This window comes from Stegostoma tigrinum, chromosome 35, assembly GCF_030684315.1.
Source record: "Stegostoma tigrinum isolate sSteTig4 chromosome 35, sSteTig4.hap1, whole genome shotgun sequence".
Taxonomy (NCBI): Eukaryota; Metazoa; Chordata; class Chondrichthyes; order Orectolobiformes; family Stegostomatidae; genus Stegostoma; species Stegostoma tigrinum.
The window spans coordinates 9,212,855-9,228,319 of NC_081388.1; the positions used below are offsets into that span (position 1 = coordinate 9,212,855).

Genomic DNA, 15,465 nt, shown 5'->3' on the forward strand with positions numbered 1-15,465 from the left:
AAGAGAACCCAATTTCCCTTGTCCACTTTGACTGAGGGCGTTATAGAATAGTAGAGTGTTCTGATGCAGAAGGGGGCCATTCAGCCCATCATGCTTGCTCTCCAACTGGGAATAACAACCCTGTGTCATTGACTGACATCCTCTTGAATCCCTCAAGTGCTACTATCTGCTGCACATTACCAGGCAGGGCTCTCTAAACTCCAACCACTCAGTCTGTGAGAAAGTTCATTTCTCACGTCACATTTGCTCCTGTTGCAAGTCACTTGAAAGCCATACCCACTTGTCTTTGATCCTTTCAGGAGAGCAGGAGGTTTCCCCCGATCTATTCTCCAGACTTCTGACGATTTTGAAACTTCATATCAGGAAAAGTAGAAACAAAATGCTTAAATTTTACAGCATGTTTCTTGAATTGATATGTAAATTGTTTCTCATTATATTTTAGGATTTGAGCAGCAATGAAGGACAAAGTGATGCAATGACTGATAATTCCTATTGTTCCATCATTCGTTTAGTCTCTGACATTGATAAGGAGTGTCAAAATTATACAAACAGTAACAAAAGTCAGCCTTTACTTCAGGTGAGTTCCCTGGCTATCTCCTTTGATTAAGGCCTTCATTCGGATACTCTGTTTCATTGGCATTTGGGAAACTCGCAGGGCCACTTTGACTACACTGTAACAAAGCACCAAAGTTCCTGATACAACACTTTCCGAACCACCTTCAATGTTCACTTATTCACTGCTGACACTCAGTAGCCGCAGGTATGTACCGTCAACAAGATGCACTACAGGAATTCACCAAAGATCCTTACACAGTGTCTTCCAAACCCATGACCATTTCCATCGAGAAGAACAAGGGCAGCAGATACATGGGAACACCACATAAAGTTCTCCTCCAAGCCACTCACCATCTTGACTTGGAAAAAGATCGACATTTTTCAGTGTCACTGGGTCAGAATCCTGAAATTCCCTCCCGAGTAGAATTGTGGATTGCTAGAAAAGGACAGGTTGAACCCCTCTGATAATTAAAATTGAAACACAAGCCACACAATTGTTATGGAGGAAGTAGAGGTCCCTTTCTAATAATTAAACCTGAAACGCACAGAGGAGCTCGCCTCACCTCACCTAATTTGTTAAACTGTTACAGAGAAGCGGAAGGTAACTGAAAGAAAATCCCTAATATTCACTTTATAAGTAACAAGTAACAATTTATTTATTTAACCCTAACAGTGAACAAGTTAACAAAACTACTAAAAAACTGAACAATTTTCTCCCAAATTCTAACTGTTTCCTCACAGAACAACATTCTGCTGGTATGCTCTTCCAATAAAAACAGTTCCAACTTATATAACCCAAATAGTAAGGAGAAAAAAAATAAATTAAAAGCTTAGTCTCTCAAAGTCCTCACAGAATGTGTCTTCCAAAATGTTCTGCCTTCTCCGCTATCTCTCAAGCCACAAACTCCTTTCTTTCGTTGATCCTACTGTTTTCTCAGTAAAGGCTCTTATCTAGAAGTATTGTGATACCTATTATAGATAAGATGGTGCTTTCTTAGAGAGCTATGCAAGTTCTTGTGTGAGCTGGGTGCATATTTCTCAGATGGCAGTTCACTCTCACTCTGATTTTCAAAAACCCTCTCCTTATATACCTTGGACAGCATATCAATTGTCTTACAAGAAAATTGCTCCGAGATTGCCAAAAACCATAAGATTTAGATTCAATTGGCTTTCAATTGCTAAGTGCTTGGTTTAAATGAACTGGTGATTCCAGTTCATTACCAAAATATCAAAACAAGTCTATGGTTTCCAATCACACAGCCAATTGATACACGTTCCCATTTTTGAAGTGGACACACATCTTCAGCTACATGCAGACACTTTTGTTTCCCTGTATAAATGTCTATAACTAGAAAGGCACATTATCTCTTAAAAGAAACAACACATTCTTCTCCCTGACAGTAGGAACTGCCGATGCTGGAGAATATGAGATAACAAGGTGTCGAGCTGGATGAACACAGCAGGCCAAGCATCATCAGAGGAGCAGAAAGGCTGACGTTTCGGGCCTAGACCCTTCTTCAGAAAAAGGATCTAGGTCTTCCTGCTCCTCTGATGCTGCTTGGCCTCATCCAGCTCTACACCATATCTCACACTCTTCTCCTTCATCATTTTTTTCACAAACAAATTCTAGCTTCCTGCCTTCCAATTCACTATTACTCTAACAACATTGCAACATGGATCCACACACATGGAGAGCAGCACAAGAGATTGGCACACTACCACGCTCTTAAAGGGGAATTATGGGGACGGGCAAGAAATGTTGGGCCCAGCCAGCAACACCCATGTTCCATGAATGAATCTTTTATAAATGTTTTTTCTAAGAGCGCTCCAGGGTCAGAGAGAAAAAAGTTGTTGAAGCACAGGACCAGGAGTATACCATTCAGCTCCTCCAGTCTGCTCTCCCATTCAATAAGATCATGGCTACTTTTTGAGTTAATGCCATGTTCCTTCCTCCATTCCACATCCCTCAATACCAAGGGAGAACAATTAATCTAACAAGAATCAATTACATTTGCTGAAGGAAGTTTGAGTATTTTCTTATCTTGTCTTTGTAAAACCTAATTCCTGATTCCTTGTAGGAGGAACCTGGTCCCAAGGTTCAGGCCATGACCCCTAGGCTCCAATTCCATCACCAACATTAACCATTTCTCTCTGTCTATTCAATTGCCTCCCCTCAAGGGTCCTTTAAAATGTTAGTCAAGTCACCCTTTCAACTGTTCAAATTTTGGAGATTATCACCACAGTTTGTGGAACCTCTCCATGGAATTTTCCCCAACCAGCTTGACTCCCAGTTAATCTGATCCACACTAGTGACAAACCCCAAAGTGAGCCCCTGAGCGGCACCCTCTCCTCTACTTCATCCTCACCCTCCCCTCCTTTCTCCCTCTCCCCATTCCTCCTTACCCCACCCCATCTCTTTTTACTCCCCCCTCCCCATCTCTCCCTCCTCCCCATCACTCCTTCTCCCCCTTCCCAATCCTCCTTTTCCCCCTCCCCTAACACCCATTCTTCCTCCCTCCTCATCAACCTCACCGGTTCCTCCTTTCTCCCCCTCCCCCTCCTTCATCCCCTCCTCCTCCCCCTCTCTCATCCCTTCCTCCTCCCCCTCTCTCATCCCTTCCCCCTCCCCATCTCTCATCCTCCTCCACCCTCTCATCCCATCTTCCTACCCTTGCCTTTTACCCATGCATCCCTCCGTCCTTGCCCTCCCTAGCCTTCCCCACCCCTTCTTTCTCCCCCACCCCTTTTACCCACCCCTCCCTCCATCTCCATCACCCCTCCCTCCTTCCCCTTCCACCATCCCTCCCCCCTCTCCCACCCCTGCTTCTTCTGTCTCCCACAAAGGGTGACCCTCTCCCTGTTTCCCTATCCCTTACAGTTCTGCCATTCCTTCTCCAGCTCCACATGGATTTCTCCCAGTTCCAGCACCAATGAGAAATGTGACTGTCATGGAGACTACAAGAGGTCGTTGCCCAGCCATCTGCATGGATGATTGAAGGAGATACACGCCCTGTTTCCAAAGGTCCCTCTGCCCGGGCACAGCTGTGGTTACTGGAGACTGCCCAACCACTCTGCCAACCTTCAAACCTCCGAGCATGGAGCCCCTTATCCATGGCTTACGAAAAGGGCAGGAACTAACCCCTCCTGTGCTCTCTAAGTCGCCCTGGTGTCTCAGCTCCCTACGGTGTTAGCACGCACTCGTGAAATTTGTTTTTTTTTAGTTCATACTTGGGCTGAGGGCATTTATTGCTTATCCCTAATTGCCCGGAGGGCAGTTAAGAGTCAATCACTTTGCTGTGAATCTGGAGCCATGTGTCAGCCAGACCAGGTAAGGATGGCAGATTCCTTCCCTGGAATGAAAACCAAATGGGTTTTTCCCAACTCACAGCGCCAGGGACCTAGGTTTGATTCCAGCCTCGGACGACTGTCTGAGTGGAGTTTGCACGTTCTCCCCGTGTCTGCATGGGTTTCCTCCCACAGTCCAAAGATGTGCAGGCTAGGTGGGTTGGCCATGCTAAATTGCCCGTAGTGTTCAGGGGTGTATGGGTTATAGGGGGATGGGTCTGGGTGGGATGCTTCAAGGGGCAGTGTGGGCTTGTTGGCCGAAGGGTCTGTTTCCACGCTGTAGGGAATCTAATCTTATCTAATTGATTCACAGTCCCATTACACTCCAAATTCCAGATTTTTAATTGAATTCAAATTTCAGTACCTACAGAGGCAGAATTTGAACCCGTGATCATTGCCTGGGTCTCTGGATGAGCAATGCAGTGATAATACCACTAAGCTATTGCACTACGCAGTGCCCAGATTTGACAGCAGCTCCTTCCTATTCTGCAGACCATGATAGAGTATGTCAGCAACACAACCAATCGTGAGTCCGCATGGTTCAACATGGAGAATGGCCAGAGGCATGAGGCATTGACGCTTCTCCTGAGCTCAGTGGAGAGCATTGTCATGATGACGACGATAGACATGAACGCCACTAACTACAACCTAACGACGACCAACGTTGGTAAGATTCCACTTAAAGTCTCGCAACTCACCCGGTCACAGTGAGCGTGATTTGCAAGAGGAGAAAGGTAGACCAGACGTCCTAGACTGGTAGGTAAGGGGTAGGGAGGTGAGGATCTCCCCCACCCTCAACCCCCAAAATGAACAATTCATCATTGACTGAGAAAACAAGGTGTAGAGCTTGTAGAACACTCCAGGCGAAGCAGCACCAGAGGAGCAGGAAAGCTGACATTTCGGGTCGGGATCCTTCTTCACTGTGTTCATCCAGCTCTACACCTTGTTATCTCAGATTCTCCAGCATCTGCAGTTCCTACTATCAGAAGGGTCTAGGAGCGAAACATCAGCCTTCCTGCTCTTCTATGCTGCTTGGCCTGTTGTGTTCATCCAGCTCTACACCTTGTTATCTCAGATTCTCTAGCATCTGCAGTTCCTACTATCAGAAGGGTCTAGGAGCGAAACATCAGCCTTCCTGCTCTTCTATGCTGCTTGGCCTGCTGTGTTCATCCAGCTCTACACCTTGTTATCTCAGATTCTCCAGAATCAGCAGTTCCTATTATCTCATCAGTGACTGAGGTAGCCAATTTAATGCAATTTGTCCTCTGCAGTTTTTAGGCACCTCACTGGTAGGAAGTTTCAAAGTGTCTTACCGAGCGACTAAGGCCAGGCTGCAGGACCTAAAGGGAGGCGATTTGAGGCATAGAAGGGGGAATGTAGAGTGCTGTTCAAATCAGATAAGTCGCGATCTTATCAATTGGTGGCCCGGTCTTGTTCCTTGTTCGTCTTCAAGAGGGGACTGCAGGATCATTTGGGCAGAAAAGGGTGCGCGGGGTTATGAGATTGGCGCTGGGGCTGAGTACCAGTCTGGGCAGGATGGCCTCTTTCTACACCGTGACTGTAGCTGGGTCAAAATCCTGGAATTCCCTCTCTGGGGACATTGTGGGTCTACCCACAGCAGGAGGACTGCAGCGGTTCAAGAAGGCAGCTCAACCCCACCTTCTCAAGGGGCAACTAGGGACGGGTAATAAATGTTGGGCCTGGCCAGCGAAGCCCAGATCCCACAAATGAATAGAGAAAAAAAATTCTGCCATTGTGCCAACAAGGCCCTGGGGCCAGGAAGTGCTGGGACCATGCACGTAGGCAGTTGTAGATTCCATAGATTCGCATCGTCTGTACCTTTCCATACCTGCCACTCTTAATGTTACCAGGAGCTTAATTAAAGGCAGAGATTGAGAGGGCTGGGGTGGGTTTAAAGCAGCAGCTAACAACTGACTCCAGTTGGCACTGTTGCCCTTTGGCCAATGCCGTGTGGGTCCAGACTCTGTGTTGGTCACACTGATTTCCCACCCCATTGCACCACTGGGTGCTGCCAATCACCTTTCCTGAACTTGAGGTGGTGGGAGCCGGGAAGAGCAGAGTAGGATTCCTCGCAATCTCTTCTGTAACTCTTCCCCCGCCATCCCTCCATCCTGTCAACCTCACATCAGTGCCACATGCCGGGCTGGACAAAGGGGTGAAAAAATGGGGAGAAAAATGCTGTCACCCGTTATGAAATTTCAGATATCCAAATCCAAGTTCTTCAGAACAAGAATGGAGCTACGGCTTTATCAGCTAATGGGAATAAGATGGAGTTTCACTGGGAAAAGCACCACACTGGTAAGATCTTTTCTCTTCTCGAACAACAAATTCAGAAGTTATAAGTCTAGACGTTCCACAGCTCCTCACCATTGCAATGTCTGCTAATCTCTGTATTCACTTCTTCTTGTATTAATAAGGGAAACTTTTTCAACTGTTTGAAACTGGTTTGTATCCTTTCGTGATTTTCTTTCATCTATATGCGGATCTATAACTACTTCAGGATCTACAATAATGATTATCTGAAAAATCTTAACTAAAACCTACTCTTAATGTTGTAACAGATTTATTAAATATATGGGTCATTATTTGCTGGACAGTTAATCCAGGGACCCAGATAATGTTCTGGGGACCTGTATTCAAACCCCACCACGGCAGATGGTGGAATTTGAGCTCAATAAATATCTAGAATTATAAGTCTAATGATAACCATGAATCCGTTGCCAATTGTTGGGGAAAAAGCCCATCTGGTTCACTCAAGTCCTTCTGAGAAGGAAACTGCCATCCTTTCGCCTGGTCTGGCCTACATGTGACTCCAGACCCACAGCAATGTGGTTGATCCTCTCTGCCCTCTGGGCAATAAATGCTGCCGAGCCAGCAACACCCTCATCCCATCAATGAATAAAGGAAATAATTCAAGAGAGATTAGCATAGATCAGCCTGTGTCTTGTGTGCTAAGCACTGCAGCTGACCTAGTGTAAAAAATGTCATATTGTATGTCTTATGCACATTCAGCTACAGAGCTGCTATTGTTCAAACATTTTACTGCCAGACCTGTTGTGCTGCATGATCCATGGGTAGCCGTCAGCCATTTTGTGCTGCTCAGTCTTGGACATCCCTCCATTTCTTTGCAAACTCCCTCAGTCTCACCAATCCCCGAGGTGCCTGCTACTGCTTCCCCCACCCTCTAATGCTGGTCCCTAGTTTAACTCCAACTTTAATCTCTCTGCCTCTGCTCCTGTCACCTCTCGAGTCTCCTTGCCCCCTCCCCCTCTAAACCTCCCTGTCCCTCTCTCTTTCTAAATTTCCCTGCACTCCTCCCTCCTTAAACCTCCCTGATCCTCTCTCTCTCTCGAAACCTTCCAGCCCCTCTCCCTCCTTAAACCTCCCAACCTCCTACCTTTCTAAGCTATCCTGCCCCTCTCCCTCCTTAAACCTCTCTACCCCTCCCCCTCTCTAAAGCTTCCAGCCCCTCTCCCTTCCTAAGCCTTCCTGCCCCTCTAAACTCCCTAACCCTCTCCACTCTTCTCCCTGCCTCATCCTCTCTGGTTCTCCATCTCCCTTTTGCTCACTCTGAAATCTCATTAAAGTTTTGGTCAGGTATGATACTGCCTTATGGCTAAGTCAGGATCTAACGTTGTTATTTAATGTTCTTCAGAAACAAACTTGTGACATTTTGTTATGTTAAGGCCATTATAAGCTGTCGTTGTTAGTTTTATAAGTGGGTGATTCTCTGTAAATGTTTGTGGTTATCATATAGCTCGTATAGAGAGATGCCGTACAATAAGAAATCTGGATCAGTTGTGCTTCTAACTCACACTGAACTAGACAGGACTAAGGTCTACTGTAGAGCACAGAGAGTTAATTCAGCTCTGCCTGCACTAGTCCCAATAATATCTGACTAGCATCGGATACAATAGTAAGGAGGTGATGTTGAACCGGTACAAGGCCTTTTGTAGACTCAGCTGGACTCTTATATGCATTTGTAGACCCCACACTACAGGAAGGATGTGAATACCTTGGAGAGACGTCAGAAGCGATTTTTAACATTGGTTCCAAGAATGAGAGCCCTCAATAATAGATTTGAAGAACAGAAACAGAAGTTGCTGGAAAATCTTGGCAGCATCTGTGAAGGTAAAAAGCAGAATTAACATTTCGGGTCTGGTGTCCTGAGGAAGGGTCACCGGACCTGAAATGTTAACTCTGCTTTTTCCTTCACAGATGCTGCCAGACCTGCTGAGCTTTTCCAGCAACGTTGTTTTTGTTCCTGATTTACAGCATCTGCAGTTCTTTTGGTTTTTATTTAGATTTGAAGAAGTTGGGACTATCCTCATACAGTCATTGAGCATAGAAACTGAACCTTCAGTCCAAACTGTCCATGCTGACCATAATCCCAAACTAGACTAGTTCCACTAACCTGTGTTTGGCCCATATCCCTCCAAACATTTCTGTTTTATGTACTACCCAAATGTCTTTTAAATGCTGTACCTGTGTCTATCACTTCCTCTGGAAGTTCACTCCACACATGAACCACTGTTTGTGCAAAAAAAGACATGCCCTTCCAGCCGGTTTTAAATCTCTCTCCTCTCACCATAAAAATGTGCCCCCTAGTCTTGAAATCCCCCACCCTAGGGAAAAGGCACCTGCCATTAACCCTATCTACACCCCTCGTGATTTTATAAACTTCTGTAGGGTCATTCACTCAACCTCCTACACTGCAGTGTGAAAAGTCCCAGCCTCTCTTTATATCACAAATCTTCCATTCCCACCAATGTCCTGGTAAATTCCTTCTGAACCCCTCCAGCTTTGCTATGAACATTCTCCTTGAAGGCAGGTTTGAGAGGAAATTTGAGAGAGATTTCAGGCTAGACAGAATAGACAGATAGACAGAAGCCATCCCCCGCATTAAAAAAGAACAAGAGGGGGATAGAGTTAAAGAGATGTGGAGTTAGATGCCAGTGTGACAGGAGAAAAATCTTTTCCTGTTCACGAGTAATGATGGTATGGAACATAGTGTGGTGGAGGCAAGTTCATTTGAGGCATTCAAGAAGAACATTGGGTAATTATTTGGATAGAAATTTGGATAGTGCAGGGATCAGGGGAAAAAGCAGGAGGTTGGCACGAGGGGATAGAACCAGCAGAGGTAAGATGAGCTGAATGACGCCCATCAGCAATGAAGCAATTCTATGATTCTCAAAGGTAGCCATGATGGTGTTGGACTGGGATGCACAATGTCAGAGGTCACACGACACCAGGTTATAGCGCTTCACCTGCTGAAGGGGCAGTTCTCCGAGAGCTTGTGATTTCACATAAGCCTGTTGCGCTACGACCTGATGTGGTGTGACTTCTAACGCGATTCTCAACCACAAAGGAATGGTGAAGAGCTTTCAACGGGGTTTATTAGTTCGTGCAATGTGAGCTAGGCCAGCATTTACTGCTTAACCATGCCTGCCCTCGAGAAGGTGCGGGCAATTTGAGAGAAGATTTTGGCTTAATAAAAACATTCCCTTGTCAAGGGTCAGCTTTGACTTTGTGTTCAATTCACAAGTGGGGCTTGAACCCCCAACCTACAGGAATAAGATAGGGGCAGGTGCTGTCAACTGAGCCCATTAAAGCCTGATTGTCACTTCTTAAAGAAATACTCCAAATGGAAGAAGGCCAATGACATTCCCACCTACCCCCACCAAAACAAAACAGCAAGTTGTAAATTGGAAGTAACATGCCAAACCTTGACCCCTGGCAGAGTTTGCTGCTGTTTCCTTCATCTCCTGCCGCAGCATGGGAATGCTTATGGAAGACAGTGGCTTGGAAATGGAAAATAAGAAATACGGGACTGAATATCTCCAGCTGAACTCGGATGTGCTCATCGCCACGGTTACCAAGACCAACAAAACCCGCCAAAACACCACTTTCACCATCGAAAAGAAAAAGGTGGGTAAAATTTGGGCAGACTCCACCCCTCCCCAGAAGGTTTTCAGTTGAAGCTGACACAGAGAATGCTGAAGAATTTTAACAGGTCTGGCAGAATCTGTGGAGAGAGACAGAGGTAGGGTTAATGTTTCAAGGCCAGTGCGATTTTTCATCAGAACCCAGCTAACACATTCAGGTAAAGCACACTGTATGTGATTTTCATAAGATAGGCCATCTTGCCAGCCCTTAATGCTACAGGATGTGTGAGACCCCAGAATGAAAGCTGGCAGGATAGATTTATTGACGTATATTCAACAAGGTTGTCATGCAACAAGGCTGCATGTTTTCTCAACAGCAAGATACACGTTCATTGCAGAAAATTTAAATAACAAACCAAACTGCCTAAATGTACCTTGAAGAATCTTAAAGCACAAAGTCCCCAATGCCAACAGTTTATAGTGATTCAAATTGAGGGACATTACAATTTTGAATTAAATCATCATGTTCAACTGAATAATTACTCATCAGTTCTGATCTGTCGAGATGTGAAGACTTTCTGAAAATGTTCCTGTGCTGTATTGTTCTTAGTAACAACTCCAACAAGGCCAAAGGGGAATCATTAAATTAATCTCCTGGGAGAGTTTGTCGGGAATGAGTATCCTTAGTAACAGGCAATTACATTCCCAAGCTCGAACCCATCACCGAAGCCCTTAAAAAAAACAGACCCAGGGATGGATCTACAGAACTGACTGTCCCAGGCTAGGACTAGCCTACCTATGGTACAAGTAGTGACTCTATTTTTCTGTTCAACAATAAACAATGTTCCTTTCCAGTCAGTGTTTTGAGTTAACCCAAGGAACACTCTTACATCAGTGCCCAAAATATTGACAGCCCAGACTTTCTTAGCTTCATAATAGCCTGAAAATTTCAAACCAACATCCTCATCTGGAAGCATCACGAACGACATTTAGATGAAAGTATCTGGGTTAAGCCTGAAATGCCTTGTAATCAGAGACAGGAGAAAACATATATTTCCTTCAGATCGCAGTCATGTGTCCACTAAAGCTGCCTAAAAGCTTTCAAGCAAAAGGTTTTGTTATGCTGAACTCAATCATGGCTAATGCTTTGCAAAGCTTATATCACCAGTCCTGAAGCAAGCAGTATCAGGAATTCTTGTTATAGCCCATTAACACTGCAGGGGCACATAATCACTCAATCTCGCAGACAAAAAGGAGTAGGTCAACATTCTGGAAGGACTCTCTGAATTTCTTCTCACTGAAATTCTTCAAAAAAGTAACAAACACACAATGCCACTAGATTGAAATTCCAGCAGAAAATAGGATGTTACTATATAATTAAATGCTATACATTTCATCACACATTCCAATTGTTGTGAAGTCAGTTATAATACACAACAGGAAACGCAAACAGTTACATAAGAAAGTGTTACAGTGATGGGTGTGGGGTATATCAGAGAGTGTTGCAGTGAGGGGTGTGGGGTATAACAGAAGAGTGTTACAGTGAGGGATGTGGGGTATATCAGAGAGTGTTACAGTGAGGGGTGTGGGGTATAACAGAGGGAGTTACAGTGAGGGGTGTGGGGTATATCAGAGAGTGTTACAGTGAGGGGTCTGGGGTATAACAGAGAGTGTTACAGTGAGGGGTGTGGGGTATATCAGAGAGTGTTACAGTGAGGGGTGTGGGGTATATCAGACCGTGTTACAGTGCGGGGCATGGGGCGTATCAGAGAGTGTTACAGTGAGGAGTGCAGGGTATAACTTAGTGTGTTACAGTGAGGGCTGTGGGGTTTATCAGAGTGTGTTACAGTATGATGTATATCAGAGAGTGTTACAGTGAGGGGTGTGGGGTATATCAGAGAGTGTTACTGTGAGGGGTGTGGGGTATAACAGAAAGTGTTACAGGGAGGGGTGTGGGGTATATCAGAGAGTGTTACTGTGAGGGGTGTGGGGTATAACAGAGAGTGTTACAGTGAGGGGTGTGGGGTATATCAGAGAGTGTTACAGTGAGGGGTGTGGGGTATAACAGAGAGTGTTACTGTGAGGGGTGTGAGGTATATCAGAAAGTGTTACTGTGAGGGGTGTGGGGTATAACAGACAGTGTTACAGTGAGGGATGTGGGGTATATCAGAGAGTGTTATAGTGAGGGGTGTGGGGTATAAAGGACAGTGTAACAGTGAGGGGTGTGGGGTATATCAGAGAGTGTTATAGTGAGGGGTGTGGGGTATATCAGAGAGTGTTACAGTGAGGGGTGTGGGGTATAACAGAGAGTGTCACAGTGAGGGGTGTGGGGTATATCAGACCGTGTTACAGTGCGGGGCATGGGGCATATCAGAGAGTGTTAGATTGAGGGGTGCAGGGTATAACAGAGTGTGTTACAGTGAGGGGTGTGGGGTTTATCAGAGAGTGTTACAGTATGATGCATATCAGAGAGTGTCACAGTGAGGGGTGTGGGGTTTATCAGAGAGTGTTATAGTGAGGGGTGAAGGGTATAACAGAGAGTGTTACAGTGAGGGGTGTGGGGTATAACGGAGAATGTTACAGTGAGGGGTGTGGGATATATCAGAGAATGTTACAGTGAGGGGTGTAGGGTATAACAGAGAGTGTAACTGTGCGGGGTGTGGGGTATAACCGTGAGTGTTACAGTGAGGAGTGTGAGATATATCAGGGACTGTCACAGTGAGGGGTGTGGGGTATATCCGAGAGTGTTACAGTGAGGGATGTGAGATATATCAGGGAGTGTTACAGTGAGGGGTGTGTGGTATAACAGAGAGTGTTACAGTGAGGGGTGTCAGGCATATCAGAGAGGGTTACAGTGATGAGTGTGGGGTATATCAGAGAGTATTATAGTGAGGGGTGTGGGGTATAACAGACAGTGTTACAGTGAGGGTTGTGGCGTATATCAGAGAGTGTTATAGCGAGAGGTGGGGGGTATATCAGAGTGTGTTACGTTGAGGGGTGTTGGGGATATCAGAGAGTGCTACAGTGAGGCGTGTGGGGTATATCAGAGAGTGTTACTGTGAGGGGTGTGGGGTATAACAGACAGTGTTACATTGAGGGGTGTGGGGTATATCAGAGAGTGTCACAGTGAGGGGTGTGGGGTATATCAGAGAGTGTTACAGTATGATGTATATCAGAGAGTGTCACAGTGAGGTGTGTGGGGTATATCAGAGAGTGTTACTGTGAGGGGTGTGGGGTATAACAGAGAGTGTTACAGGGAGGGGTGTGGGGTATATCAGAGAGTGTTACTGTGAGGGTTGCGGAGTATAACAGAGAGTGTTACAGTGAGGGGTGTGGGGTATAACAGAGAGTGTTACAGTGAGGGGTGTGGGGTATATCAGAGAGTGTTACAGTGAGGTGTGTGGGGTATAACAGAGAGTGTTACAGTGAGGGGTGTGAGCTATATCAGAGTGTTACAGTGAGGGGTGTGGGGTATATCAGAGAGTGTTACAGTGAGGGGTGTGAGGTATATCAGAAAGTGTTACTGTGAGGGGTGTGGGGTATATCAGAGAGTGTTACAGTGAGGGGTGTGGGGTATATCAGAGAGTGTTACAGTGAGAGGTGTGGGGGATAGTATAGAGTGTTACAGTGAGGGGTGTGGGGTATATCAGAGAGTGTTATAGTGAGGGGTGGGGGTTATATCAGAGAGTGTTACAGTGAGGGGTGTGGGATATATCAGAGAGTGTTACAGTGAGGGGTGTGGGGTATATCAGAGAGTGTTAAATTGAGGCTTGTGGGAATAACAGACAGTGGTACAGTGTGGGGTGTGGGATATATCAGAGCACGTTACAGTGAGGGATGTGGTGTATATCAGAGAGTGTTACAGTGAGGGGAGTGGGGTATAACAGCAGTGTTACAGTGAGGGACGTGGGGTATATTAGGGAGTGTTACGGTGAGGGTTGTCGGGTATATCAGAGACTGTTACAGTGAGGGGTGTGGGATATATCAGAGAGTGTTACAGTGAGGGGTGTTGGGTATATCAGAGAGTGTTAAATTGAGGCTTGTGGGAATAACAGACAGTGGTACAGTGTGGGGTATGGGACATATCAGAGCACGTTACAGTGAGAGATGTGGGGTATATCAGGGAGTGTTTCAGTGAGGGGAGTGGGGTATAACAGCAGAGTTACAGTGAGGGGTGTGGCGTATATCAGAGAGTGTTATAGTGAGGGGTGTCGGGTATATCAGAGCGTGTTACAGTGAGGGGCATGGGGTATAACAGAGAGTGTTACAGCGAGGGGAGTGGGGTATATCAGAGAGTGTCACAGTGAGGGGTGTGGGTTATATCAGAGAATGTTACAGTGATGGGTGTGGTGTATATCAGAGAGCGTTACAGTGAGGGGGGTGGGGTATATCAGAGAGTGTTATAGTGAGGGGTGTGGGGAATAACAGACAGTGTTACAGTGAGGTATGTGGGGTCTATCAGAGCACGTTACAGTGAGGGGTATGGGGTATATCAGAGAGTGTTACTGTGACGGGTGTGGCGTATAACAGAGTGTTACAGTGAGGGGTGGAGGTGATATCAGAGACAGTTACAGTGAGGGGTGTGGGGTATATCGGAGAGTGTTAGAGTGAGGGCTGTGGCGTATATCCGAGAGTGTTACAGTGAGGGATGTGGGGTATATCAGAGAGTGTTACAGTGAGAGGTGTGGCGTATATCAGAGAGTGTTAAAGTAGGGGTGTGGGGTATAACAGAGAGTGTTACGGTGGGGGGTGTGGGGTATATCATCGAGTCTTATAGTGGGGGGTGTGGGGTATATCAGTCAGTGTTACATTGAGGGGTGTGGGGTTTATCAGAGAGTGTTATAGTGAGGGGTGAAGGATATAACAGAGAGTGTTACAGTGAGGAGTGTGAGATATAACAGGGACTGTCACAGTGAGGGGTGTGGGGTATATCCGAGAGTGTTACAGTGAGGAGTGTGTGATATATCAGGGAGTGTTACAGTGAGGGGTGTGTGGTATAACAGAGAGTGTTACAGTGAGGGGTGTCGGGTATATCAGACAGTGTTACAGTGAGAGTTGTGGCGTATATCAGAGAGTGTTATAGCGAGAGGTGGGGGGTATATCAGAGTGTGTTACGTTGAGGGGTGTTGGGTATATCAGAGAGTGCTACAGTGAGGCGTGTGGGGTATATCAGAGAGTGTTACTGTGAGGGGTGTGGGATATAACAGACAGTGTTACATTGAGGGGTGTGGGGTATATCAGAGAGTGTTACTGTGAGGGACATCGGGAACGTCAGAGAGTGTAACAGTGAGGGTTGTGGGGCATAACAGAGAGTGTTACAGTGAGGGGTGTGGGGTATATCAGATAATGTTACAGTGAAGGGTGTGGGGCATATCAGAGAGTGTTATAGTGGGGGATGTGGGGTATATCAGAGAGTGTTACAGTGAGGGGTGTGGGGTATATCAGAGAGTTTTACATTGAGGGGTGTGGGGTATAACAGAGAGTGATATAGTGGGGGATGTGGTGTATATCAGAGTGTTATAGTGAGGGGTGTGGGGTATTACAGAGAATGTTATAGTGGGGGATGTGGGGTATATCAGGCAGTGTTACAGTGAGGGGTGTGGGGTATATCAGAGAGTGTTACAGTGAGGGGTGTGGCGTATATCAAGGAGTGTTACTG

General features: G+C 46.0%; 1 protein-coding gene across 3 annotated transcripts in view; it reads left to right on the plus strand.

The window, feature by feature from the left end:
* The window catches only part of LOC125447390 (adhesion G protein-coupled receptor E5-like), a 71,466-nt gene that overhangs the window by 18,788 nt on the left and 37,213 nt on the right, over positions 1–15,465 (plus strand). For all 3 annotated transcript variants that reach the window (XM_059640044.1, XM_059640046.1, XM_059640045.1), the window contains 4 exons: positions 443–577; positions 4,393–4,567; positions 6,124–6,219; positions 9,662–9,849. In XM_059640044.1, coding sequence (XP_059496027.1) covers positions 443–577; positions 4,393–4,567; positions 6,124–6,219; positions 9,662–9,849 — 594 coding nt within the window. The remainder of the gene's footprint in view (positions 1–442; positions 578–4,392; positions 4,568–6,123; positions 6,220–9,661; positions 9,850–15,465) is intronic.